The sequence below is a fragment of the Oncorhynchus mykiss genome, chromosome 24 (assembly GCF_057628025.1).
Source record: "Oncorhynchus mykiss isolate SJ-2025 chromosome 24, ASM5762802v1, whole genome shotgun sequence".
Lineage (NCBI taxonomy): Eukaryota > Metazoa > Chordata > Actinopteri > Salmoniformes > Salmonidae > Oncorhynchus > Oncorhynchus mykiss.
Genome location: NC_143045.1, coordinates 24,337,505 through 24,365,415, shown reverse-complemented (window position 1 = coordinate 24,365,415; position 27,911 = coordinate 24,337,505). Strand labels below are relative to the sequence as shown.

At 41.6% G+C, this 27,911-nt stretch overlaps 1 protein-coding gene across 1 annotated transcript; it reads right to left on the bottom strand.

The window, feature by feature from the left end:
- Positions 1–880: 880 nt before the first annotated feature.
- LOC110503375 (uncharacterized) lies at positions 881–26,783 on the bottom strand. The gene is made up of 9 exons (XM_090218754.1): positions 25,866–26,783; positions 15,603–15,823; positions 15,339–15,404; positions 14,852–15,064; positions 3,139–3,199; positions 1,960–2,397; positions 1,701–1,815; positions 1,347–1,448; positions 881–899 (listed from the first exon to the last, which is right to left on the bottom strand). The coding sequence occupies exons 1-9, from the start codon at positions 26,293–26,295 to the stop codon at positions 881–883; spliced, it is 1,665 nt and encodes a 554-aa protein (XP_090074880.1). The 5' UTR covers positions 26,296–26,783.
- Positions 26,784–27,911: the final 1,128 nt, after the last annotated feature.

Genomic DNA, 27,911 nt, shown 5'->3' with positions numbered 1-27,911 from the left:
ACGAGGATTAAATGTCAGGAATTGTGAAAAATGGAGTTTAAATGTATTTGGCTAAAGTGTATGTAAACTTCAAACTGTATATATATATAAAAAGACAAACTTTTCTCAAAAATGCTGCTATCCTCAAAATCATTGCAAGACAAGTGTGAGTGTTAGTGTATGAAGGACAAGTACAACAGTACAACAGTAAGGTTGTTATTATAAGGGGGGATCTCCTTCTTCATCCACTCCTTCAGCCCAGGGCAGAGAGGTACAGTGGCGATAGTCTCCACTCCTTCTCTGCCTCCATCCCCCTCATTCTCCATCCCTTCACTCCAGATCCAAGCGGAGCAAGATCTTGTACTGGTTGGAGTCCTGTGAGGAGGTAAGAGAGAGGGATGATGAGGAGATGGAGGATAGGTGGAAGCGGAGGGTAGAACTCCTTTCCTTGGGGGGGGGGGGGGGGGACTAGAAAAAGGGGACTAGAAAAAAGGAGAATAGGAGAACGGGAAAAAACACTGGTTGAATTGGACATACAAGACCAACTGGCCCAGAGAGACAGGAAACACAGGGATAAATACACTGGGGAAAACAAGAGACACCTGGAGGGGTGGAGACAAAAACGAGGACTGGTGAAACACATCAGGGTGTGACAATCATCATCATCAGCAGCAGCAACAGCAGCAGAAGCCGCAGGAGGAGAGGAGAGGAGGAAGTACCCTGAGAACATTCACACATCACACACACACACAGGAAAACACACTAAATATAAACATATACATGTGGTTCTGACACACAGAAACACAAAGAAAATTCTGATAGAAATGTACTGTGTATAACAGACTGTTTTGTGTAGATCGCAGCCCAGCTCTCACCTTTCCTGTAGTCCAGGTCTGTCTGTCTATCTGTCTTGTAGGTTTCTGTGGAGGCATTTTAATGACATACAAGCTGATGACATTCAAGGTGATGACATGCAAGGTGATGACACACAAGTTGATGACACATAAGGTGATGACACACAAATGATGACACACAAGCTGATGACACACACCAGATATAGACAGTACATACTGTATGCATGTACACTGAGTGTACAGAACATTATGACATAGACTGACCAGGTGAAAGCTATGATCCATTAGTCACTTGTTAAATCTAATTCAATCAGTGTAGATTAATAAATATTGTTCATCCTTGAGATAACTGAGACATGGATTGTGTGTGTGCCATTAAGATGGTGAATCGGCAAGACAAAATATTTAAGTGCCTTTGAACGAGGTATGGTAGTAGGCGCCAGGCGCACCGGTTTGTGATACACACAAACATGGATATCTGATTTGTCTGTGTGTATCTGTCTATCTGTGTACCTGTCTTCTAGGTTTATGTGGAGGCTGGAGACCAGGGTGTTGATGATAAAGAAGGTAATCTGGCGTAGGTCCTGCCACATCCAGAACCCTAATACAACCAGCCTGACACACACAAACACAGACACAGAGAGAGCGAGAGAGAGAGAGACAGAGAGAGAGAGGAATCAGGTCAGACAATGGGAACAATGGGCACTTTTACAAATGCTTTGGAAATGTTAACATATGTTTCCCATGTCAATAAAGCCCATTGAATTTAATTGAATTGAGAGACAGAGAGACAGAGAACGAGAGACAGAGGAATCAGGTCAGACAATGGGAGCTTCCGATCTTTGTGTATTTGTGTGTGCGTGTTACCTGTGCACGTTTCCAAGGAGGAAGCTGAGTAGCAGATTGAAGGGGAGGAGCATGTATGACATCACACGCATTGGGGTGTGGGTCCACAGCAACCCCATGATGTTGCATAGCAATGCTGAAACACCAATCACAGCCTTGTAACATGACACATCTTTATTAAGATGAAAATAACAGGCCACAGTCTGTCAAGTATTCTGAAAAATAAATCTAATTATCACTTAGTTAGCATGATGTCACTCGGTGTGCATGTGTACCATACCTGTGTGTATCCAGGTGGGCAAGGCTAGATACATGACCAGCTCTGGGGTTGCCAGATTCCAGGGTAGATCTCCCCATTCAAGAGAGTCATTTCTCTGATCGCCTCTGGTCTCTGTCGGGGAGGACCACTCCTCTTCCTCCTCCTCTTCTTCCTCCTCTTCCTCCTCCTTCTCCTCTTCTTCCTCTTCCTCCCCCTCCTTCGTTTGCTCCTCTCTCTTCATCTTTTCCTGCCTCTCTATTTGTTCCTCTTCTTCTTCCTCCTCCTCCTCCTCCTTAATTTGCTCCTCTCTCTTCATCTTTTCCTGCCTCTCTATTTGTTCATCTTCTTCTTCCACCTCCTTCTCCTCCTCCCAGTCTGTTTCCAGATCTGTCCATCCATCAGGAGGAGAGGACTGATGCTCTGGTGGAGTGTTCAGAAGAGGCAGACATGGGACCAGGTCTGGTAGTGACAGGAGAGAGAGTGCGAGGAGAGAGAGAGAGAGCGAGGAGAGATTATTATTATTATCTTTAATTTGCTTTGGCAATGTAAATACAGTATATGTTTCCCATGCCAACAAAGCCCTTTGAATTGATTTGAATTGAATTGAGAGAGAGAGAGACACACACAAAACTAGATCACCTATTGGGAAACAAAGCAAAATGTATTGCTATCTGGCCCGAAATTGACAGTACACCATGGCAAAACATTTGACCATGATTACTGATCAAAACCTTGACAAAGTACAGACAGTGAGCACAGCCTTGCCATTGAGAAGGGTAGATACAGGAAAACCTGGCTCCCTGTAACATAAAGGCTATGCAGTCACTGTGCTATATTGTTGCCTGGCATCAAATGAGGGACAGTGTCTGACAGACCAACCAACCTGCACATTTCTTTGTGTTATTTACTTATTTTCTTACTGATATCCATTCCTAATTCAACCCCAACAATTTAGAGAGAGAGAGAGAGAGAGAGAGGCAGAAGATAAGAGAATTGAAGAGAAAGAGAGAGACAGAGATATAAGTCAGGAGAAGTGAACAGAAAGAAAGACAGAGAGACAAAGAGAGAGGCAGAATAGCAGTGAAGAGAAGGAGAGAGACAGTCACAATTATATTATGACTCACTAGCTATATGTCACATAATATCTGCTTGTACCATCATAAAGACTCATCGATACAGAGAACACATGACATGACCTACCACTGGTTTGTAGAAAGTGAAGGCCATCACTGTATCCACTGTGGTAGGCCTTGTCCAAAGCCTGAGGAGAGGATAAAGGTCATAGAAACAAACACTCTGGACTATCATTGCTCCACATCCAACATACCCCTGTTGAAATACAAGATACCAAACCCATTCACAAGGTTGTTAACTCTTGAGGTCCCACTCATCTCCACAATGATTGGTAAATCCACCTTAAGTTTATTTCTCTCTTATTTTATCCAGGTAAGGTGATTGAGGACACATTCTCATTTACAGCAACAACCTGGGGAACAGTTACAGGGGAGGGGGGATGAATGAGCCAATTGTAAGCTGGGGATGATTAGGTGACTACAACAGTATGAGAGCCAGATTGGGAATTTAGCCAGGACACAGGGGTTAACAGCCCTACTCTTATGATACGTGCCATGGGATATTTTAGTGAGCCAGGAGACCTGTTTAACATTCCCTACACAGGGCAATAGTGCCTCCTACTGGCCCTCCAACACCACTTACAGCAGCATTTGGTCTCCCATCCAGGGACTGATCAGGACCAACTCTGCTTAGCATCAGAAGCAAGCCAGCAGAGGGACACAGGGTTGTATGGTGCTGGAAAGATATGAACCACATACCTTACAAAACCAATTACACCTGCTTTCCCTACTGCCGATATGGCAGTTTAAAACTGTTGTTAAATAACTTCACTGAAGTGTGACATTGTCTCAGTTACTTATTATAACTTGTTTTAATAACCTGAAGTAATGTTTTTATAGCTGTCTTGTAGTTTATCTTTTTGGAACAGGAGTGGAGAAATTATTTTTTTCTTTCAGCATCTCTTGATAAAATGTGAATGTGTGTTTAAGTGTTATCTTTAACACTTATGCGAGCAGACAGTACTTCAACCACATAAAATACACACCTAAGAAGAACTGAAGTCTTATCAGAAACATGTTTTATAGTTTTAACAGCTTTTTATTTCCTTAAAACCTGTCAAACTGATGACATTTAGACATTTTGCACAGGAACAATCTTTCCACTGTTTGAGTTGTTGCATTTTCTCCCCAGTCCCTAAATGAACCAGGCAACTTTACCGGCGTTAGCTAGATTATAATGCATTCATTCTATCAAAGTAAGACATTATTCTGGTGAGCTCTACTTTATTTAGTCTTCTAGAGCAACAAGTTATGACAGGAGAGAAGCTGCATGTATCCAACCATAGATGACAAATGGCCTACCAAAAGTCGAAAATTATAAGCAGAAACGTATCTAAGTTAGGGGTGAATGTAGCCCAAGCGAGTAGACTATACCGAGAATGCAGAGTATCACCAAAGTCAATTATTATGGAATTATTATGGTGCATCAAACTGTGCAGGTAGCCTACTTTTACTTTGCATTTATGGTCCTTTCTAGCTTGAGTAAACAATAAACAGATTCATAAAAAAATCTTAATCTTTACACTGAAATAGGTTCTGATAGTAGTGTTTTGAATATGTCAGTGTGATCTGGGTTGTCACTAAGTTAGATCAGTTTGATGTGTGTGTCTCATTTGTATGATGAGTTTCATTTTGAGCAGGGAGTACATTGTTTTGACTGCTGTGTTTCTTTTTGCAAGATGTCTGTGGGGTTTGGGGAAATTGGCTAACTGTTTTGTGATTAGAGTTGAGTACCTGAGATGTAGTTTCAGCAAACGTGTGTTAACAATTGGGAAAAACTGTAATAAAAGTTCATAAAAATACAGCATTATGACATTTACTGTACTGCAAGTGATGACTCTACAGTACTCCTATCCTTCTGATATGCTTATGAGCTTCCACCCATAGAGATCCCATTACATTTCTAGAGGGGCCATGTCATAAACCCTCAAAGTAAAATTTTGGGGTGAAAATGGTAGCCATCTTGGTCAGTGATTAGTCCAAAACTATCCTAATTGGAATGATTGGCAGTAGAGGTGTAGGTGATGCATTTCCTGCTTTTTCTTATGCAGGAAAATAAAAGTCATGAGATGCATCAGCAATTGAAAAATTACAGTTGTAACTCCACAGAAGAAAATATATGATTATTGTTGCTAGGCAACCAGGTAGCGCTTTTAACTTGCGGTTTGTGCCCACCTTTATCCAGAGGTAATACAAAACTTATAGCTAGTGTCTAAAATAATGATATGGATTTAATATTTGTCAAATTATTGAGCATGTCCTGCAGATTATACTGAACGAAAATATAAACACAACAATTTCAAAGATTTTACAGAGTTACAGTTCATTTAAGGATATCAGTTAATTGAAATGAATTCATTAGGCCCTAATCTATGGATTACACATGACTTTGAATATAGATATGCATCTGTTGGTCACAAAAAAAAGGTACGGGTATGGATCAGAAGTCAGTGAGTATCTTGTGAGTCCACCAATTGCCTCATTCAGCTTGACACATCTCCTTTGCATAGAGTTGATCAGGCTGTTGATTGTGGCCTGTGGAATGTTGTCCCACTCCTCTTCAATGGCTGTGCGAAGATGCTGGATATTGGTGGGAACTGGAACATGCTGTCATACACGTCGATCCAGAGCATCCAAAACATGGATGATATGTCTGGTGAGTATGCAGGCCATGGAAGAACTGGGACATTTTCAGCTTCCAGGAATTGTGTACAGATCCTTGCGACATTGGTCTGTGCATTATCATGCTGAAACATGAGTTGGTGGCAGCGGATGGACCTAAGGATCTCGTCACAGTACCTTTGTGCATTCAAACTGCCATTGATAAAACACAATTGTTTTTGTAGTTTATGCCTGCCTATACCATAATCCCACCGCCACCATGGGGCACTCTGTTCACAACGTTGACATCAGCTAACCGCTCACCCACACACGCCAGACACGTGGTCTGCGGTTGAGAGGCCTGTTGGACGTACTGCCAAAATTCTCTAAAAAACCACTGGAGGAGGCTTAAGGTAGATAAATGAACTTGAAAGGTTTGAGAAATTAACATGAAAGGAACAACCCTGGTGGACATTCCTGCAGTCAGCATGCCAATTGCACTCTCCCTCAAAACTCGACACATCTGTGGCATTGTGTTGTGTGACAAAACTGCACATTTTAGAGTGGCCTCTATTTTCCCCAGCATAAGGTGCATCTGTGTAATGATCATGCTGTTTAATCAGCTTCTTGATATGCCACACTTGTCAGGTGGATGTATTATCTTGGCAAAGTAGAAATGCTCACTAACAGGGATGTAAACAAATTTGTGCACAAAATCTGAGATAAATAAGCATTTTGTGCAAATGGAACATTTTCTGGGATATTTTATTTCTGCCGCATGAAACATGGGACCAATACTTTACAAATAGAATAGACTTTTTGTTGTTGTTGTGTAAAATAAGCATCAGAAATGGTCCTTATTTAGCAAATCAAGATCCTGATATGGACCTCATTCAACAACATAATGCATTGTAACTGAAAATATATTATGAGGGCCTACCGTCAGAATTTGGCTCATATTGAGAAAATAAGATGTCCACATCAGGATCGTGATATTTAGTGAGTGTTAATGATTTAAGAGCAAACATTATACATTTACTGAACACAAATGCAATAATGTTTGCGTATGGTTGAAATGTCAAAACTCATGTCGACATTTATTCTTATTGAAGGAGAATGCAGTTACACAAATCTGCAAGGAGTTAGTAGAAACCATATTTATTTAAGCAAGTCAGCCATATCAGCTATTGTTTTTAAAAAAAGGTAGTAAATGAGTCTGAATTAACTTTTTTTGCAGACAGATGCGGCTCCACTGATAGCCAGGTGTAGTGGTGGTAACGATTCCCTCCAAGATGCTGAATGGAAAGCTCCACTGTTGGGACAGCTTTATGTTGGCACAGTTTGTAGACACTGTTTCTCACTGTTATAGTGCAATTAATATATTGTTTAGTGTTGCGTTGTGACTGTTCTGGCATGCATCAAAATGTACATGCCAAAATCACCACTGCCCATGAGTGACAGAACACTGATCCAATCACAGCACAACTATAAAAAACGACCAAAGCATACGTTCTGTATTTTTGCTGGCAGCCCCTCCACCACAGAAAGCACTGAACTAAGCTGAAACACCTGCATTTTGGAGCTGCCTTACTCAAGAGACCAAGTTTGTAAGTGGCTTTAACGATTTTTTAAAATTTTTTACATTGTTTGCAAACTGATATTTAACATAAATTATTGTCAGGGTGGGGAATTGCAAATGTGAATTGGGCAAAGCTGGAGGTAATAATGCATTTTGATTATAGCTTATTGAGATGCATGAAAAGCTTGATTTTATGGCTCTTTTAAAGCAAATTTCCTGCAAATCAATGATTCATGTTCACTACTTGGTCAATTGATTTGAAGATATAATCTACGCAAATACATTTTATGAATTGATAGTTCACCTCCCTGTTTTATTTTATTCGCTCACGAAATAGTATTTCAAGAAGATCGAAATGCATAGGTTATTTAAATTAAACTGATTGAGATCAATCAAATGATTGGCTTGCAGACGCAGTTTCACCTGTAAAACATTAAGAATTATTATAATTCAATTGACAATGATGATGGCCTATTTTGAAATGAGGTATGCCTAACTTGGTTTTTGAGGGTACTAAAAGTAGAACCTTTTCTTGAGACAATATCTGTGGGCATCAGTGACGCATATTCATGGATGTCAAGGGAAGCCAAGCTTACCCAAAAAATTGAATCTAGAGCAAAACATAATTGACAGAAAAAACTTGTATTGTTGCATCTTGTTGTACTTTGGTGACTAGCTAACTAGCTCAAATTGTTTCCCTTTCCTAAAGTTGCATAGGGCTAGGCCCCTTTTTTCTAAATTTTCTGCCTGAATGACGTGCCTAAAGTAAACTGCCTGTAGCTCAGGCCCTGAAGCCAGAATATGCATATAATTGGTACCATTGGAAAGAAAACAATTTTCCGTTTGTTGAAATGTTAAAATACTGTAGGAGAATATAACACAATAGAAATGGTAGGAGAAAATCCAAAGAAAAAACAACCAGAATTTGTTTTTTTGAGAGACCATTCTCTAAGAAATGCAAGAGAATTTGAAAATTAGCTCCGTGGATGCAATTCCTATGGCTTCCACAGGGTGTCTATGTTCAAGGTTTCAGGCTTGTAACTTCAAAAACTAATAAGAAATAACAGTTTTAGCAGAAGGACACAGTCTTAGAAATCCGTGTTTGTGCGCGCCATGATGTGCGCGCAAATGACATGCGCCATGAAGAAATTACGCACCTAAAATTGGTTTCCTATTGAACATACTTCTTTCCAAAATAAATATTATAGTTTGATTACATTTTAGGGTATCTGAGGAGTAAATAGAAATGCATTTTTGACTTGTTTAAACAAAGTTTAGGGGTAGATATCCGGATTCCTTTCTCTGCAAATTGAACGAGTGGTTAACTCAAATCGATGGCGCCAACTAAACAGACTTTTTGGGATATAAAGAAGGATTTTATCTAACAAAATGACACTACATGTTATAGCTGGGACGCTTTGGATGACAAATCAGAGGAAGATTTTCAAAAAGTAAGTGAATATTTAATCTTTATATGTGAATGTATGAAACCTGTGCTGGTGGAAAAATATTTTGATGTGGGGCGTCGTCCTCAAACAATCGCATGGCATTTTTTTGCTGTAATAGCTAATGTAAATTGGACAGTGCAGTTAGATTAACAAGAATTTTAGCTTTCAGCCGGTATGAGACACTTATTTACATTACATTTTTAAAATCCATAATATTTATGATTATTTATTTGAATTGTTCGCCCTCCAGTTTTACCGGAAGTTGCCCCGATTAATGAGGATATGGCTGACTTATGCCCCCTTTGGAGGAATTGGGTACCCCTAGTAAACTGAAAAATAATTTGTCAAAAATTGCTAATATGTGCATATAATAATTATTATTGGATAGAAAACACTCTAAAGCTTCTAAAACCGTTGGAATTATGTCTGTAAGTATAGCAGAACTCACAGGACAGGCATTCTTCCAAACTAGTTTTGTGGTCATGAAAGTTGGAGCAACTTTGACGTCATCGCCCCCACCCTTCCCAACCACTTATGGATCTGGGGACACTTTCTATGTCTTCCACTAGATGTCCTCATTCTGTAGAGCGTTTAATTGTTCAAATCCCGCGAGAATTGGCCCTATGGGAGTGATTTGAGTAAGTGCCGTGAGAAAAAAACCTGTGCGTTAGGCCGCGAATTGGTCACAGCCATTCCTTTGTTCCAGTACTCAGAAGAAGGACAAACGATGGCCGGTTGAATTGAAATTTGTTTTGTGTGTTTAAAACATCATAAAGCTTGCTTCTGCACTTAGTTTGACCTGTTTAGTCGACATATAATATGTAATTTTGAAGTTTTGATGCGCAACTTTTCCGGACCAGAGGACATTTTGGGTGCATTTCAGCTGATGTTATTAGCAGTAGCTAATACAAAGACGCAAGACTTGAAACCAAACAATGTATTGGGTAAGTATGAAGCCTTCCAGAACATTCTGAACGAAGACCATCGAAGGTAAGGGAATATTTATGCTGAAATCTGTGTTTCTGTTGACTCCAACATTACGGAGAAATGTAGCTTATATCTGAGCGCCGTCTCAGAATATTGAATAGTGTGCGATTTCTGTAACGTTAAAAATAAATGTAACAAAGCGATTGCATAAAGAAGCAGTGTATCTTTCTAACTATATGTAGAACATGTATATTTAGTCAAAGTTTATGATGTCTATTTACGTTATCTTGCCGCGCTACCTAGATTTCCTGCGGACATTTTTGAGTAATTTCTGAACGTGAACTCACTGTAAATGGACATTTATGGATATAAATGGCATATTATTAAAAAAAAAAAATGTACTGTGTAACATGTCCTATTACTGTCATCTGATGAAGATTTTCAAAAGGTTAGTGAACGATTTATTTTTTAATCCTGCGTTTGTTGATTGCATGTTTTGGCTATTCAAATGAGCTGTGTCTGGTGGTGGTTTGACATATATATGTGCTATGTTTTCGCCGTAAAACATTTTAGAAATCTGACTTGCTGGCTAGATGAACAAGGTGTTTATCTTTCATTTGAGCTATTGGACTTGTTAATGTGTGGAGGTTAAATATTTCTAAGAATATTTTTGCGTTCCATGCGCCACCTTTCCATCTGAACGTGGGAGGGTAGAGTCCCAAATGGGAACCGATATCTTAGAAAGGTTAAAGCTTGGACAATGACCCCAAGCATACTTCCAAAGTTGTGGCAAAATGGCTTAAGGACAACAAAGTAAAGGTATTTGATTGGCCATCACAAAGCCCTGACCTCATTCCTATAGAACATTTGTGGGCAGAACTGAAAAAGTGTGTGCGAGCAAGGACTGACTCAGTTACATCAGCTCTGTCAGGAGGAATGGGCCAGAATTCACCCAACTTATTGTGGGAAGGTATTGGAAGGCTACCCGAAACATTTGACCCAAGTTAAACAATTTAAAGGCAATGCTACCAAATACTAATTGAGTGTATGTAAACTTCTGACCCACTGGGAATGTGATAAAAGAAATATAAGCTGAAATAAATCATTCTCTCTACTACTATTCTGACACATCACATTCTTAAAATAAAGTGGTGATCCTAACTAACCTAAGACAGGGAATTTTTACGAGGATTAAATGTCAGGAATTGTGAAAACTGAGTTTAAATGTATTTGGCTAAGGTGTATTTAAACTTCCAACTTCAACTGTATATATATAATTTTGGGGGAGGCTTGCCAGTTTTGCTTGTTATGTTTTGCATTAATACGTGTCACATATCAGTTTGCAAACAATGTAAAAAATGTCATTGATTTAATAAATCCACATACAAACATGGTCTCTTTTTGTTTTTCTTGAGTAAGGCAGCTCCAAAATGCAGGTGTTTCAGCCGAGCTCAGTGCTTTCTGCGGTGGTGGGGCAGGCCAGCAGAAAATACAGAGCGTCGGGCCTGATTGGCTCAGTTTTCTGTCATGATTTGCTCAGTTTTCTGCACTCATGGGACAGTACGTCACACCCTTGTCTAAGGTTAGAGCTCGAAAAATTTTGCCCCTTGGGTGCTGCCATAGAGTTATATTAGAAGTGCCCATCCAAGAAACCTCAAAGTCATTGGCCACAGATAGAATGACATCAAATCATGTTAAGTCTACAGTAGCTTTGATTGGATTGATCATGTCAACATCCTACTTTCAAAATCTTAGCTAGCAAGCAGTCGTCATCGTGAATCAAGTCGACAATCTACTGGCAAAACATTTTCAATCTTTGTCATATGAAGAGAAATGAGAGATTAAACAGCTCAGTGCTCATCGGCCATTGGACATAAACATTACACAACAAGTTTGAAATCACAAATTCAACAATGAGTGGTTTGAAAGGAATCAGCGGCCAACTGTGAGTTCAAGACAACTGGGAACTGGGAAAAATGAGCTACGACTGGGATAATACGATTTGAACGGTCATTCAACTCGGCATTGTCAACTCGGCATCTTTCTCTATGATGACAGCATTTTCCTTACCGAGCACATCGCAGCAACATGAGTCCATAGATGTCTTATGCTGCTTCATAAATTATGTAGGAAGCCAGGGAGATATGTTACTGTAGCTAAGAAAGTAATACTAAGTGTATGTTGTGTAGTAAGCTGTTAGTAGCCCATGTGCCTCACCCTAATAATTTGGTCTATTTTCAACAACACGGTACTGTAAATAAATCATTCGTGGCAGGTGTGTGCTTGTTTGCTAACTTTTTTTGTACAGCTTTGAATGTGTTACTGATAGTAGCACACTGTAAGAATGGCCCATGTTCTGAATTCTGTCGCTGTATATTTCAAAAGTGCTGAACAAATAGTTATACTGTCCGTCGTTGCTCGCTCATTAATGTCTTAATCGAAATTACGGATGGCCTCTTATCCTCTGGGCGTCTCCTTATGTCGTAGTTTGTACATCACAATTGTCAGTAGACATCACATTTGTTTAAGCAAGTCAGCCATAAAAGCTATGTTTTTTTAAAAGGGAGCAAATGAGGCTGAATGAACTTTTCCGCTGCCAGACAAGGCTCCGCTGAAAGCCAGTTGTAGCAGTGGTAAGGTGTTGGGACTGCTGTTGGGACTCTGCTGTTGGGACAGCTTTATGTAGGCCCAGTTTGTCACCGTTATTGTGTAATTAATGTATTGCTTAGTGTTGTGATGTGTAATGGGTTTCCTGGCATTTAACCCACTTTTTTTATTTGCCCCACCAAGATTTACATGCTAAAATCGCCACTGATAAGACTAAGCATAGGTGATTTGATGATGTTGAAATGTTGAAGTTGAAATGGTGCTGGAATAGTGGAGGCAGCTCCTGTTTTCTTTGTGACTTGCGGTAACTCTCCGTCGTTCTAAATCAATAGTTGTTTAGTATTCTGAAAATGTCAGAAACATTAACTTACTTGACCATGCTGTAGGTCATGTAACTGTTTGTTACATGCCATATGCTTTGTGGGCTACAGCAGAAAGAGGTTGTTCTCCGGTTTTGTGATGAAACAAAGGTGTAGTTGAATGTATTGTCTGAGCCTTTAGGTCTAGAATCTCGATTGTAAGGCATATGAGCTGGCAGGTTATAGAGCAAACAACTCATTTATCACAACACATACTGCAGGTTGTAATACGGCTTTTTTGGGGGGATTGGCTTCCTCAATGATTTTACCCACACACCTCTATTGGTGAGCATAGGCAGACGTTGCATTTGGAGAATGCATTTTATGCGTATTCTTTAACAGGGCTCTACAACCTTGTTCATGGAGAGTTATCATCCCGTAAGTTTTCATTCCAACCCTAATAGCTCACCTGATTCTAATAATTAGCTGGTTTATAAGATTAATCAAGTTAGTTACAACTGGGGTTTGAGTGAAACCTTACAGGATGGTAGCTCTCCAGGAATAGGGTTGGAGAGCCCTGTAATGATAGGATATTCAATAGGCTACATCTGTCGGTACAAACTTTGATTGAGGAAATGATGAAGTCATTTAAAAGACATTTACGCTCCCTCACCTGAAAAGCGTAGCACTACAACACTGCTTATTTTCAACATATCAAAAAACATGTCAAGATCAGGATATGGAAGAGAAGCTTCATATCTTGAATTTGACGAGAAAACACAGATATCCGATGTATACAGTCAGTATTTGTCAACATGAAGAGAGAAAATAGGATGACACATGAGTCCACAGGAAATGTCCATGTGTGATATTAGGAGTAATCCCAATATCATACACAGTATGTTAAAAAGACCCATTGTGATTCAGAATTCGTCAGGATATGGTTAATATCCACGAAACTCAAAGCATGCATTGGAAATGATCTGTATACTCTGGAATATAAAAAATGTATATCCCCTGATATGGACCCTTTTTTACCCAGTTTAGTCTCAAAATATATGTAAACAGACCATAAATGTCTCAGATTTTTCTTTTCTTGGTAAACTGTGAGCACTATTATAAGATACTTGTTGAATTTACAACTTGTGTAAATCCTATCATATACTGATTTGAGTCAGTGTATGGCTGTGGATTGACTACATTGTTTGAATGAAATGTTGGCAGATTGGTAGTTAACTTGAACAAGGAATGGAATCATTCCTCTAAAATTGTCTGGCAAGCAAAGACACAGGTCTGGGGGAAGGGGGTTGGGGATTGTTTTCAGGTCTGGGGGAAGGGGGTTGGGGATTGTTTTCAGGTCTGGGGGAAGGGGGTTGGGGCTTGTTTTCAGGTCTGGGGGAAGGGGGTTGGGGATTGTTTTCAGGTCTGGGGGAAGTGGGTTGGGGATTGTTTTCAGGTCTGGGGGAAGGGGGTTGGGGATGGTTTTCAGGTCTGGGGGAAGGGGGTTGGGGGTTGTTTTCAGGTCTGGGGGAAGGGGGTTGGGGATTGTTTTCAGGTCTGGGGGAAGGGGGTTGGGGCTTGTTTTCAGGTCTGGGGGAAGGGGGTTGGGGATTGTTTTCAGGTCTGGGGGAAGGGGGTTGGGGATGGTTTTCAGGTCTGGGGGAAGGGGGTTGGGGATTGTTTTCAGGTCTGGGGGAAGGGGGTTGGGGATTGTTTTCAGGTCTGGGGGAAGGGGGTTGGGGATTGTTTTCATGTCTTTTTAAAAACATTTTTTTTACCTTTATTTAACTAGGCAAGTCAATTAAGAACAAATTCTTAATTTCAATGACAGCCTAGGAACAATGGGTTAACTGTCGGTTTCAGAATGATGATTTGTACCTTGTCAGCTCAGGGATTGGTTATTAGTCCAACGCTCTAACCACTAGGCTACTCTGCCTCCCCTATGGGAAGGGTTGTTGTCAGGTCTAGGGGAAGGGGGTACGAGTAGAGGGCTGGGTTTAGAGGTATAGAGGTTGTTTTGGGGTCTAGGGGAAGGAGGTTAGGGGTTGTTTTGGGGTCTAGGGGAAGGAGTAGAGGGCTGGTTGGAGAGGTAGAAGGCTGGTTGGAGAGGTAGAGGGCTAGGTGGTGAGGTAGAGGGCTAGGTGGAGTGGTATCAAGGTTGTTTTGGGGTCTAGGGGAAGGAGTAGAGGGCTAGTCGGAGAGGTAGAGGGCTGGGTGGAGGGGCAGAAGGCTCGGTGGAGAGCTGGGTGAATGGGTAGAGGGCTCGGTGGAGGGGTAAAGGGCTGGGTGGATAGAGTAAGAGTTGTTTTGGGGTCCAACCTCCCAGTTGTAGGGGTAGAGGGCTTCAAGGATCCGGTAACCGTTGGCCACACTGCAGTTGAGGGGCATGCCGCTCATGACGATGACGTACATGGAGCCAGGGTCTGGTGGACAGATGTCCGCCTCTCCAGCGAATGGCGACACAGTGAGGGTGTGTGCATAGGGAGAGGAGTGGGTTGGCTGGATACTGGACATACCACCGTCCACATAATGCTGTGAGACAACACACACAGCTTTTATAGCATTATTTTTCTATTCCAGAGATAGCATACCTGATTCAACTTCTCAACCAATCATCAAGCCCTTGACTACTTGAATCAGGTGTGCTAGTTCAGGGCTACAACAAAATTGTAAAATGTTTGCTGATAGCCTGACTGGAGTGTGTATGTCTTACATGCAGGTGTAAAAGTGTTTGAGGGTGTGCATTAAGTGAAAGTATATTAGTATTATTATTAGCCTACAGACAGTGAGCAGTGTGAGCACTCACCACTCCTTTGTAAGACGGTGGCTGTATACCATGGTACCCAGGGATAAAGCAGCTGCACAACAGCGCCTCCATGTAGGGAAAAGAGGAATGCAGTTAAACATCACTGCCTAATATACAGACAGTATGACCAAGTTCTTCACATGTTGATTCTTCTATCTAATGCTTTAGGGTGAACAAGGGTCAACTGAGATTTACACAAAATATTAGCTTTCTTAATGTCATAGTCTATAGCAATGCACACGCACTCAACCCCCGCCCAAACACCTGCACAACGTCCTCTCGGGATGTGAACTCTGACACCACAGTATTCTGTCCATCTGGAATGCGTGTCATGACGACGGCGAGGCGTCCACTGGCCCGGATGTGGGCGTCGTCTGGTAGTGAGCGGCGCAACAGACCTTCTATCCACACAAACACGTTCCTCGCCAGGTGCAGTGGCCCCCTACTCTGCAGCGCAAACCTCAGCATCTCATCACGCACCATGTCTGCATGTCACACAGTCAACATGGCACACACACAGACAGAGGCACAGAGAGACAGACATAGACAGTCAGCATGACATACAGTCCGCATGGCACAGATGTAAGCTACACTTGCAGTGTGATTAAACCATTAATCAATGCATCTCACATTACATGAGGGTCTGGGTTGAGGGCCCTGCACTCCCCTGGCTACAATAATACCTCACATACTGGGACCCACTACATCTCCCTCAATGGCCACACCTCAGACTCAGCTACACTTTTACAGGGTGTCTGACCCCAAGTAGTTGTGCACGTCTCAGCTGTTTGTTCACCTCGCTAATAACCCATCCACATCGCCGGATTATATGTGAAAAAGTGAAAATCTGAGGCCAATGTAATGTTCTCTAGTGGCGCCGTGATTGGCTCAGTGTTCTGTCACCCATTGGGACACCACGTTACCGCCAAGTCTAAGGGTAGAACTTGAAAATTCAAGCCCCTTGGGTGCTGCAATAGCGTTACATTAGAAGTGCTCATCAAGGAAGGCTCAAGGTCATTGGCCATAGCTAAAATTACATCAAATCACATGATATCTACAGTAGCTTTGATTGGAGTGATCAGGTCAAAATGCTTTCAAAATTTTATTTTGAATATTTTCATCATGAATCAAGTCGACAATCTTCTGACAAATCCTTTTTAATCATTGTCATAGAAAGATAAATAATGAAGTGAAATTATAGATAGAACGTATCGGTGCTCATCTGCCATTGAACATAAACATTACACAAGAAGTTGGGAATTCCTAATTCAACAATGAGTGGTTTGGAAGAAATCAGTGGCAAACTGCAAGCATTGCAAAGCAATCACTAGCCTGCTATTCAGTGGAGTGGCTGTGTGGTCCCAAGTCTGGGTTTAAGGGTCTCTTTTCCAAGCTTAAAATGATAAAAATTGACATTTGACCATGCTGTCAATGAAGCATGATTTTTTCCGCTCTCAAAGCAACTGTTAACTCGGAACTGGGAAATCTGACTTCAGTGAGTTCAAGACAACTGGGAACTTGGGAAAAAAACAAGCTCCAACTGGAAAAATACTTTTTGAACGGTCATCCAACTTGGAATTGTAAGTCAGGAACTCGGGCCTCTTTCTAGAGCAACGACCTGAAGATCACTGATGTCATCACGATTTGACCTCTCAGTTGTCTTGAAAGCACCATAAATCCAGAGAATGCCAGACTTAGATGACAAAGTTTGATGACAGAATTCGCTCACGGAGGACTGCCACTCAACTTTCCTGTTCAAGTGAGTACAGCACAACAAAGTGAGTCCAAAAATGTATTGTATGCTGCTGCATAAAGGATGTAATATGACAGGGAGATATGTATACTGTAGCTAAGAAAGTAATACTAAGTGTATGTTGTGTTGTAAGCTGTTAGTAGCACATGTGCCTCACCCTAATGATTTGGTCTATTTTCCCCTCTTAATTTCAACTACTGTTCTGAATTGGTGGTGCACATGTAGCCTATAAGCTGTTTTAGAGAAATATAATCATTGAATATTGTTAGAGCTTTCATTGTCTGCTTATATGCCCTCTTTATTTATCCTACGGTTCTAACCTGGTGTACAGGGAGAACGCTGTAAGAATTGCCCATGTTCTGAATTCTGTCGCTTTACTTTTCAAAAGTGCTGAACAAATAGTTAAACTGACTACGTCCGTCCTAGCTCGCTCATTAATGTCTTAATCGAAATGACAGATTCCCTATTATCCGCTTATTGTCCCCTTATGCCATAGTTTGTACATCTCAATGGTCGGTAGAAATCACATTTGTAATTACAAAACCTGTTAAGGATATGGCAGACTTATGCCCCCTTTGGAGGAATTGGGTACCCCTAGTAAACTGAAAAAAAAATCTGTCAAAAATTGCTAATATATGCATATAATAATTATTATTGGATAGAAAACACTCTAAAGCTTCTAAAACCGTTGGAATTATGTCTGTAAGTATAGCAGAACTCACAGGGCAGGCATTCTTCCAAACTAGTTTTTGTGGTCATGAAAGTTGGAGCAACTTTGACGTCATCGCCCCCACCCTTCCCAACCAGTTATGATTCTGGGGAGACTTTCTATGTCTTCCACTAGATGTCCTCATTCAGTAGAGCTTTAAATCGTTCAAATCCCGCGAGAATTGGCCCTATGGGAGTGATTTGAGTAAGTGCCGCGAGAAAAAAACCTGTGCGTTAGGGCTCAAATTGGTCACAGCCATTCCTTTGTTCCAGTACCCAGAAGAAGGACAGACGACGACCGGTTGAATTGAAATTTGTTTTGTGTGTTTAAAACATCATAAAGCTTGCTTCTGCACTTAGTTTGACCTGTTTAGTCGACATATAATATGTAATTTTGAAGTTTTGATGCGCAACTTTTCCGGACCAGAGGACATTTTGGGTGCATTTCAGCTGATGTTATTAGCAGTAGCTAATACAAAGACGCAAGACTTGAAACCAAACGATGTATTGGGTAAGTATGAAGCCTTCCAGAACATTCTGAACAAAGACCATCGAAGGTAAGGGAATATTTATGCTTAAATCTGTGTTTCTGTTGACTCCAACATTACGTGGAAATGTAGCTTGGAACTGAGCGCTGTCTCAGCATATGGAATAGTGTGCAATTTCTGTAACGTTAAAAATAAATCTAACACAGCGGTTGCATAAAGAAGCAGTGTATCTTTCTAACTATATGTAGAACATGTATATTTAGTCAAAGTTTATGATGTCTATTTACGTTATCTTGCCGCGCTACATAGATTTCCTGCGGGCATTTTTGAGTAATTTCTGAACGTGAACTCACTGTAAATGGACATTTATGGATATAAATGGCATATTATTGAAAAAAAAAAAAAATGTACTGTGTAACATGTCATATTACTGTCATCTGATGAAGATTTTCAAAAGGTTAGTGAGCGATTTATTTTTTAATCCTGCGTTTGTTGATTGCATGTTTTGGCTATTCAAATGAGCTGTGTCTGGTGGTGGTTTTACATATATATGTGCTATGTTTTCACCGTAAAACATTTTAGAAATCTGACTTGCTGGCTAGATGAACAAGGTGTTTATCTTTCATTTTAGCTATTGGACTTGTTAATGTGTGGAGGTTAAATATTTTTAAGAATATTTTTGCGTTCCATGCGCCACCGTTTCAGCTGAACGTGGGAGGGTTGATCCCCGATTGGGAACCAGTATCGTAGACAGGTTAATGTGTGGAGGTTAAATATTTCTAAGAATATTTTTGCGTTCCATGCGCCACCGTTTCAGCTGAACGTGGGAGGGTAGAGTCCCAAATGGGAACCAATATCTTTAAGAGCAAGTCAGCCATATAAGCTATGTTTTTTTTATGCAGTAAATGAGGCTGAATGAACTGTTTCGCTGCCAGACAGGGCTGCACTGATAGCCAGGTGTAGCAGTGGTACGTTGTTGGGACAGCTTTACGTAGGCCCTAACAGTTTGTGTGTGTCACGACTCCTACCGAAGGTGGCTCCCCTTCCTGTTCGAGTGCTGCTCGGCGGTCGTCGTCACCAGCCTACTAGCTGCCACCGATCCCTTTTTCCCTTTTCTGTTGGTTTGGTCTGATTTGTTTCACCTGTTTCTTGTTTAGACTTTTAGTTTGGCTATTTAAGTCGGTAGGCCCTCCTGCTCTTCGTGCGGGCTTGTTTATTCCCACTTTGCATGTGTGGTAGTGCGATCTTGGTTTGGTTCCTGTTTTGGGCATTTGTTTTATAATGCTCAGTTTCGTTGTATAGACTATTTTGCCCGGTGCTGAATAAAGCGCTATTCAGAACTTTCTGCCTCCTGCAGATCCAGGATGAATGGCGGCTCTGGCAGATCCTCGATGACTGGCGGCTCTGGCAGATCCTGGCTGACTGGCGTCTCTGGCAGATCCTGGCTGACTGGCGTCTCTGGCGGATCCTGGCTGACTGGCGGCTCTGGCGGATCCTGGCTGACTGGCGGCTCTGGCGGATCCTGACTGACTGGCGGCTCTGGCGGCTCCATGCTGACTGGCGGCACTGGCGGCTCCTTACAGAATGGAGTCTCTGGCGGCTCCTTGCAGACTGGTGGCTCTGGCGGCTCTGGACAGACGGGAGACTCTAGCAGCTCTGGACAGACGGGAGACTCTAGCCGCTCTGGACAGACAGGAGACTCTAGCAGCTCTGGACAGACGGGAACACCCGTAGGGAGGAGACAGAGAGACAGCCTGGTGCGTGGGGCTGCCACAGGACTGGCTGGAGAGACATCCAGGAGGCTTGGTGTTAGGAGGAGGCACCTGAAGGACCGGGCTGTGGGGGAGCACTGGAGCTCTGGTGCACTACTCCCCCAGGTTGGAAAACTACTTTAGCCCTAACCCTCCAGAGTGCAGGCACAGGTTGAACTGGGCTGTGGGTAAGCATCTCAGATCTAGTGCCTACTACGCGCACCTCTCCCTTAGGCTCCACTCCCACATTTGCCCGGCACGAGCGGAGCGCAGGCATAGGACGCACTGCACCCTCCCAGCGCCCCGGAGACACAGCGAGCAGAGCCGGGGCAGGATACCCTTGACCGAAACGACGTACCGGCGACCAGACACGCTGAGCAGGCACCATACGCCCTGGCTGGATGCATACACTCGCATGACACTTTCGGGGGGCTGCCCTATAGCGCACCGGGCTATGGGCACATACTGGCGACACCGTGCGCTTAACCACATAACACGGTGCCTGACCAGTAACGCGCTGCTTATAATAAGCACGAGGAGTGAGCTCAGGTCTGCTACCTGGCTTTGCCCCACTCCTCGTGTGCCCTCCCCCAAAAATGTTTTGGGGCTGCCTCTCGTACCTGTCGCGCTGCCGTGCTGCCTCTGTCTGTTACCACGCCGCTTGGTCTTTGGTTGGTGGGTGTTTCTGTAAGGGTTTTCCTCCTCTTCGTCTGAAGAGGAGAGGCAAGAAGGATCGGAGGACCAATATGCGGCATGGTAGGTGTCCATGGTTCTTTTAAGAAGAAATACTCAACATGAACACAACTGATACAAAAACAATAAACGTAAAACGAACGAAAACCGAAACAGTACCGTGTGGTGAAAAAACACAGACACGGAAACAAACACCCACAATCAAACAGTGAAACCCAGGCTACCTAAGTATGATTCTCAATCAGAGACAACTAACGACACCTGCCTCTGATTGAGAACCATACTAGGCCGAAACATAGAAATCCCAAAATCATAGAAAAACAAACAGACTGCCCACCCCAACTCACGCCCTGACCACACTAAATAATGACAAAACAAAGGAAATAAAGGTCAGAACGTAACACTAAAGTTTCCAAAACCGTCAAAATATTGTCTGTGAGTATAACAGAACTGATATGGCAGGCGAAAACCTGAGGAAAATCCATCCAGGAAGTGCTGTTTTTCTGAAACAAATATTTTCTATTGCAAGCCTATCCTCCAATTAAAGGGATATCAACCAGATTCATTCCCCTATGGCTTCCATAAGGTGTGAACAGTCTTTAGACATAGTTTCAGGCTTTTATTCTGAAAAATTAGCGAGAATGATCACATCGCGTCAGTGGATAGCCAGATAGTCCTCAGATTTGTGCATGCGCACGCACCGGGAGCAAGACCTTTTCTTTCTCTCTTCTATTGAAAAGGCTACCGTCCGTTTGAAATATTATCGATTATTTATTGTAAAAACAACTTGAGGATTGATTATAAAAAACATTTGACATGTTTCTACGAACTTTACGGATACTATTTGGAATTTTCGTCTGCCCGTCGTGACCACACGAGCCTGTGGATTACTGAACAAAACACGCCAACCAAATGGAGGTTTTTGTCTACACAGAGAATCTTTATCGAGAAAACAAACATTTATTGTGTAACCGGCAGTCTCGTGAGTGCAAACATACCAAGATCATCAAAGGTAAGTGATTCATTTGATTGCTTTTCTGACTTTCGTGACCAATCTACTTTGCTGCTAGCTGTTTGTAATGTTTTGTATGCCGAGAGCTGTCCTCACATAATCGCATAGTTTGCTTTCACCATAAAGCCTTTTTGAAATCTGACACGCCGGCTGGATTAACAACAAATTAAGCTGTGTTTTGGTTTATTGTACTTGTGATTTAATGAAAATTAAATATTTTTTGTATTTTCATTTTAATTTGGCGCTCTGCAATTCACCGGATGTAGAAGAAAATGATCCCGCTAAAGGGATCGGAGCGGCAAGAGGTTTAAACTTCTTATGGCTGCAATCCCGTTAACGGGAGCGATATGACAACATCCAGTGAAAGTGCAGGGCGCCAATTTCAAAACATCAAAAATCTAATAATTTAAATTCCTCAAACATACATGTATCTCATACCATTTTAAAGCTAATCTGTTTGTTAATCACACCACAGTGTCCGATTTCAAATATGCTTTACAGCAAAAGCACCACAAACGATTATGTTAGGTCACCACATAGCCACAGAAAAACACAGCCATATTTTTTCCAGACAAAGAGAGGAGTTTTCAAAAGCACAAATAGACATCAAATTAATCACTAACCTTTGATGATCTTCATCAGATGACACTCATAGGACTTCATGTTACACAATGCATGTACGTTTTGTTTGATAAAGTTCATATTTATCAAAATATGAGTTTACATTGGCGCGTTACATTCACTAGTTCCAAAAATATCCAGTGATTTTGCATAGCCACATCATTCAACAGAAGTACTCATCATAAATGTAGATGATAATACAAGTTATACACATGGAATTATAGATATACCTCTCCTTAATGCAACCGCTGTGTCTGATTTAAAAAAAAGTTTACGGAATCCAATACGAATAATACTATGCATATATTAGCAACTGAGACTGAGGAGCAGGCCGTTTACTTTGGGCAACTTATTCATCCACGCTACTCAATACTGCCCCCCAGCCATAAGAAGTTAACATAGCTAACATTTGCCATCTAGCCACAATTTGGATATATCATACACATGCGAATTTGTCACATACGTTTTGCAAATTTGTAAGCATATTGAACGTTTTTGCTAATTCATACCTTAATGCGTATTGCTACTTTAACATACAATACAAATTGAAAGTAAAGAACATGCAAAATGGGTGATGGACATCAACAAATTTATACGCACCATACGAAACATAAGATACCATACTAAATGGAGTGTTGCGATTTACGTACAGAATGGTACGAAATGCTCTGAGAACAGGTGATCACACATACTGTAATTTAGCCAGCACTGCTATCATCCTCTTTCACCACCTCACCAAATCTTTCCCAGACACAATTTTCTGGCCCTTCTCCTTATTTTCAATTCTCCTTTCACAGATTATGTCTCATTAAATTAATCTCTGACAATGTCCTTTTTGTCTCAATGGATTGACTAACTTTTTCCGCCTTTTTCTGCCATTCCCAAAATAATTTGGCAATTGGCGTGAAGGCTATTTGGCGCAAGTACAGTTAGCCTAAAATAATGAAAGAAAAAAAATCAATGTAGCCAATCAATATGAATTGTACAATAATTATAAATGTATGGATTTTTTAAAGTATTTGATTTTTATTCAACCGCCCACAATATTTAACGATCCTAAACCCATCCGCCCTGCAAATATAACCAGGGAGACTCCGGGTTATGAGTCAAGCCATGCATTACTATACTCTAGAGCTCTGTGCTGGGTCCCTTACTCTTCATCATCTACATCCTCTATCTTGGTCAGATCCTACGTCACTTCAACCACTACTAAAGCGATGACACCCAGATGTTCCTCAGCACCAAATCTCTCCTCAACCCACCTCTGACCCACATTGAATCCTACCTCTCTGCAATAAAAACACGTATGCAACAAAACTTCCTTAATCCCTACAGTGATAAAACAGAACAAATCCACCCTCACCAAAGCTGGCTACCTCACCCTCGACATTGTTGACACCACTGCCTCTCCCTCCCTCCATGCACTCAAGCCAAAATTCCAAAGGCTGGGCCTAAAATTGTGTATAAGAGATCATACAAAATATTTTGCTGTGACTCATATGTGGATGATGTTAAAACATATTTGTTGGTCTGATGTGATTAATAAGGAGCATCCAGATGCTGCACTTTTTGAAATTGCTTCTTCCAATTATTGATAAAGTAACTGACTGTTGGGTTGATGTTGGTTGATGAAGAAGTGAAAAACTGTATGGTTAAAAGAGATGTGGCTAATATTTATGTCTACATTATTGAAAATTACTGCAAATATGTCTAAATATGACTAAACTCAAAAAAAGAAGAAGAAACTGTATTATGAAGCCAACATCAAGGATATAAAGAATGATGGAAAAAACGTTTGAGGGCAGAAAGACAAATTCAGCTCCATCTTTCATCGAATCAGATGGCTTATTCATCACAAAACCATTTGATGTAGCCAAATATTTTTATTGATTATTTCATTGGCAAAGTGAGCAAACTTCGGCAGGAAATGCCAACAACGAACAGTGAGTCATTGTATTCATGCATGAACAAATCAATGTTGAAAGAAAAACAATGTAAGTTGAATCTTGAAAAGTTGTGTAGCAGTGGCATTGACTAGAATACAGTAGAATACAATATATACATATGAAATGAGTAAAACAGTATGTAAACTATTATTATTAAAGTGATGTAATGTAAATGGTTGAGTCTTTTGTTTGTAATGTATTCTTCGTGATGTGTCGGACCCCGGTAAGACCAGCTGTTGCCATTGGCGTTGGCTAATGGGGATCCTAATAAATCAAATCAAATCCTGGACTCCACCCTCATTCTTCGACCTCCGCAACAATGCCAAAATCAGGTCCTCCCTCTCCCGTCCTGCCAATGAAACCCTCATACATGCATTCATCTCCTCCATCTTGACTACTGTAACTCACTACTCTCCGGCAAACTAAATCTCTCTCTATAAGCTCCTTGCTGTCCTCAGTCCACCTGGTCATGCTGCTGCTCCAGTTTCAACTGTTCTTCGTGCGGCTATGGTACCCTGACCTGGTCTCTAGACGTGCTACCTTGTCCCGGACCTGCTGTATTTGATTCTCTCTCTACCGCACCTGCTGTCTCTAACTCTGAATGATCGGCTATGAAAAGCCAACTGACATTTGCTTCTGAGGTGCTAACCTGTTGCACCGTCTAAAACCACTGTGATTATTATTATTTTACCCTGCTGGGTCAATGAAAATAAAACCTAATATAACTCAAACTGAAAGCATTTGCATTTTTGCGCAGTCCAGGCAGTGCTAAGAGGGATAGTTTGAATGTTTGAACATCTTGGCAATGTACTGCCTTGGTTCCTCTCTAGGGTTCTTCCTAGGTTCCTGGCTTTCTAGCGAGTTTTTCCTAGCCAGTGTGCTTCTACATCTGCATTGCTTGCTGTTTGGTGTATAGCACTTTGTGACATTGGGGGATGTAAAGGGCTTTATTGATACATTTAATTTCATTTGAAACGGTTCAAAACTCTACAGCCCGACACCACACCCGCACTAAATCCTGGTAGCACATCACCACTTTCCTTCGTGAACTCTCCTGGCTCCCTGAAACTCCCTCCCTTCAGCCATCACTATCTTTCAGTCCATCCTAAAGCCCCACCTAAGCCCCCCCCACACACACACACACAAATAAATACACTACACACACAAATAAATACACTACAAAGACACTCCTCTTTTCACCATACTGAGCATAAACCTAACCCTTACCATACCCCTCACCCTAAACCAGATTCATATCCTAACCCCAATCCCGTGCCTTACCCTAAACCGTGTTTGCATCCAAATCCCATCACTACCCTCCCCATACATCACAATCTTTCCCTTCTTGGAGCCCACCTCTCTCTTAAATTATGTTTTGTTTAGTCTGATGTTTTGTTTTGACTCCTGTTATTTTTGTATACTTAAAAAAAAAAATGTTTTATTGTAAAGCGACGTTGGGTCCTTGAAAATCACTCTATTAGTCCAATGTTATTACATGTACATTCAGCCAACAATAAAACATTAACAATGTAATGTACCGAATAAACCTTCTCACCTAGGCTGGATCCACAGACCAAAGCAGCAGCTACCAGGGACCCGGCCGAGGCCCCCATTACCTTAGGGGCTGCTTGTAGCACCAACGGGGCCAGGTCCAACATGCTCTGGGCCACACCCAACTGGTAAGTGGCTTGGAACCCTGATGCAGAGAAGGAGATGGACAGAGGAGCAGGCTCAGATTGACCAGCCATAAGTGGACTGGACAGAGAAGGAACAGACTGTTGACCAGTAGAGAGAGATTCCATCGACTGCCCAGTGGAGAGAGACTGACCATCCACAGACTGAACATCCACAGAATGACCAGACACAGACTGCCCCCTGGGAAGCGGTTCCATAGACTGACTAGCAATGAACTGACTAGCAACAGACTTCCCATTGGATAAAGACTGAACAGCATCAGACTGACCACTGGACTTTGCTGGAGACATGTTTAGGCTGCAGGAATAACAACCGGACTGTCTTTGGTGTCCAAGGAGAGGAGAGGAGAGAAGAGGATGTCTGACTAGTCTTCTTCAAAACCTCTATGGGGTATCAGTCTTCTTCTCACCAGGAGAATATCTGAGCTTTTAGCAAGCAGAGCAGTAGCGTGGTTATTTTCCAAACTTCACATCAATGTCTATCTAGACTTGTTTGAGGTTCTTGTTTGAGGAGGTGAAACAGAGTGAGTAGATCCGAAATTCTTCACTTGAGTTGCTCTTTAAGTAGTCCAGTAGAGAGTAAGTGTATCAGTCCACACTAGTTCAGTCTGATGACAGTGATTAGCAGCCCCTGGCTCTCTAGGTGAAAGGTGTGCCGTCCTCAATTTTACACATCATAGACTATCAATCAAATTAGATTAAACACAATCAGTTGGAGGTCTCTTCTCTCCCAGACCTCTTCTATCCCAGTGTGTGCATGTGTCTCTCTGCTGTGTTGTGAATGAATAGTCTGCTCTGCTGTCTCTCTGTACTGTAGAAACAGGAAGCTGATCTACGTAGCCATGGTAATCAGAGCCCAGGGCCCTATTCACAAAGCGTCTCTGATAGTTACTGGTGATCTAGGATCAGTTCCCATATTTTACTCATTATAATCTAAAAGGCAAAAGTGATCCTACATCAGCACCCCTACTCTGAGGCGCTTTGTGAATACGGCTCCATGTGATGTTCTAAAGCATCAATCTGATTTTGTTTCAGCTCCCCACTGAGACTGATCTGATTTCCTCACTGCCTCACAACTTCAACCATGGTGCCTTGCTGCCTACACATACATAAGAAGGGTGTATTCACTAGAAACTAAACAGAAGCAAACAGAACCAAACTGGGCAGGATCTACCTTCATTCATCCAATAGAAGCATTTCATTGCAATTTTTATTTCGTTAGGAGTAAACAAACCGTATCCATTCAAAACTGTTTTGCTACGGTGTCTGACTAATACATACACCACTGATAAGGGTGCCCACCCCCATAGGGTCTCAAAGACTGGAGTCTGTGTATTGTGTGGTTTAAGGATCAACTCTGCATGTGTTGCTTGTTCAGTTCAGTGATATAACAGAGTGTCATGAACTACAGTCATACACACACTACAGTCATTCACAACCACCGGTTCAGGAACATCACAGATGAAATCATTTTTACAAAACATTTGAATTGAAGCATTAAAGGATAATCTGGGATTCAAAAACATCAAAGTGGACACCCTGACACTTTTTTTGGTAAACAGCTGAGGGACGGGGCTGGAGAAATGTGGATGTACCAATAATAAATGACCCCTTTAATACACTTTCTGAAATTGGCCAGCAGACAGGACACAGGAGCTGGTAAGAATTAGTTCTTAACTGGCTTGTTTAGTTAAAAAAAAAAAAAAACAGAAAAGCTATATAGGTAGATTTTTTTTTTTTTTTAAACAAAGATCAGAAAGAAAACTCATCAAAGATACCAACCTTTGTCTTCATCAGACTCCTCCTTCTTATTCTTCTCCTTTTTCTCTACCTCTGAAAGAAGAGATGAACAGATTAACATTTAGGAAAAAGTCTAGTCCACATAAAGACAGTTCATTTCACAATTG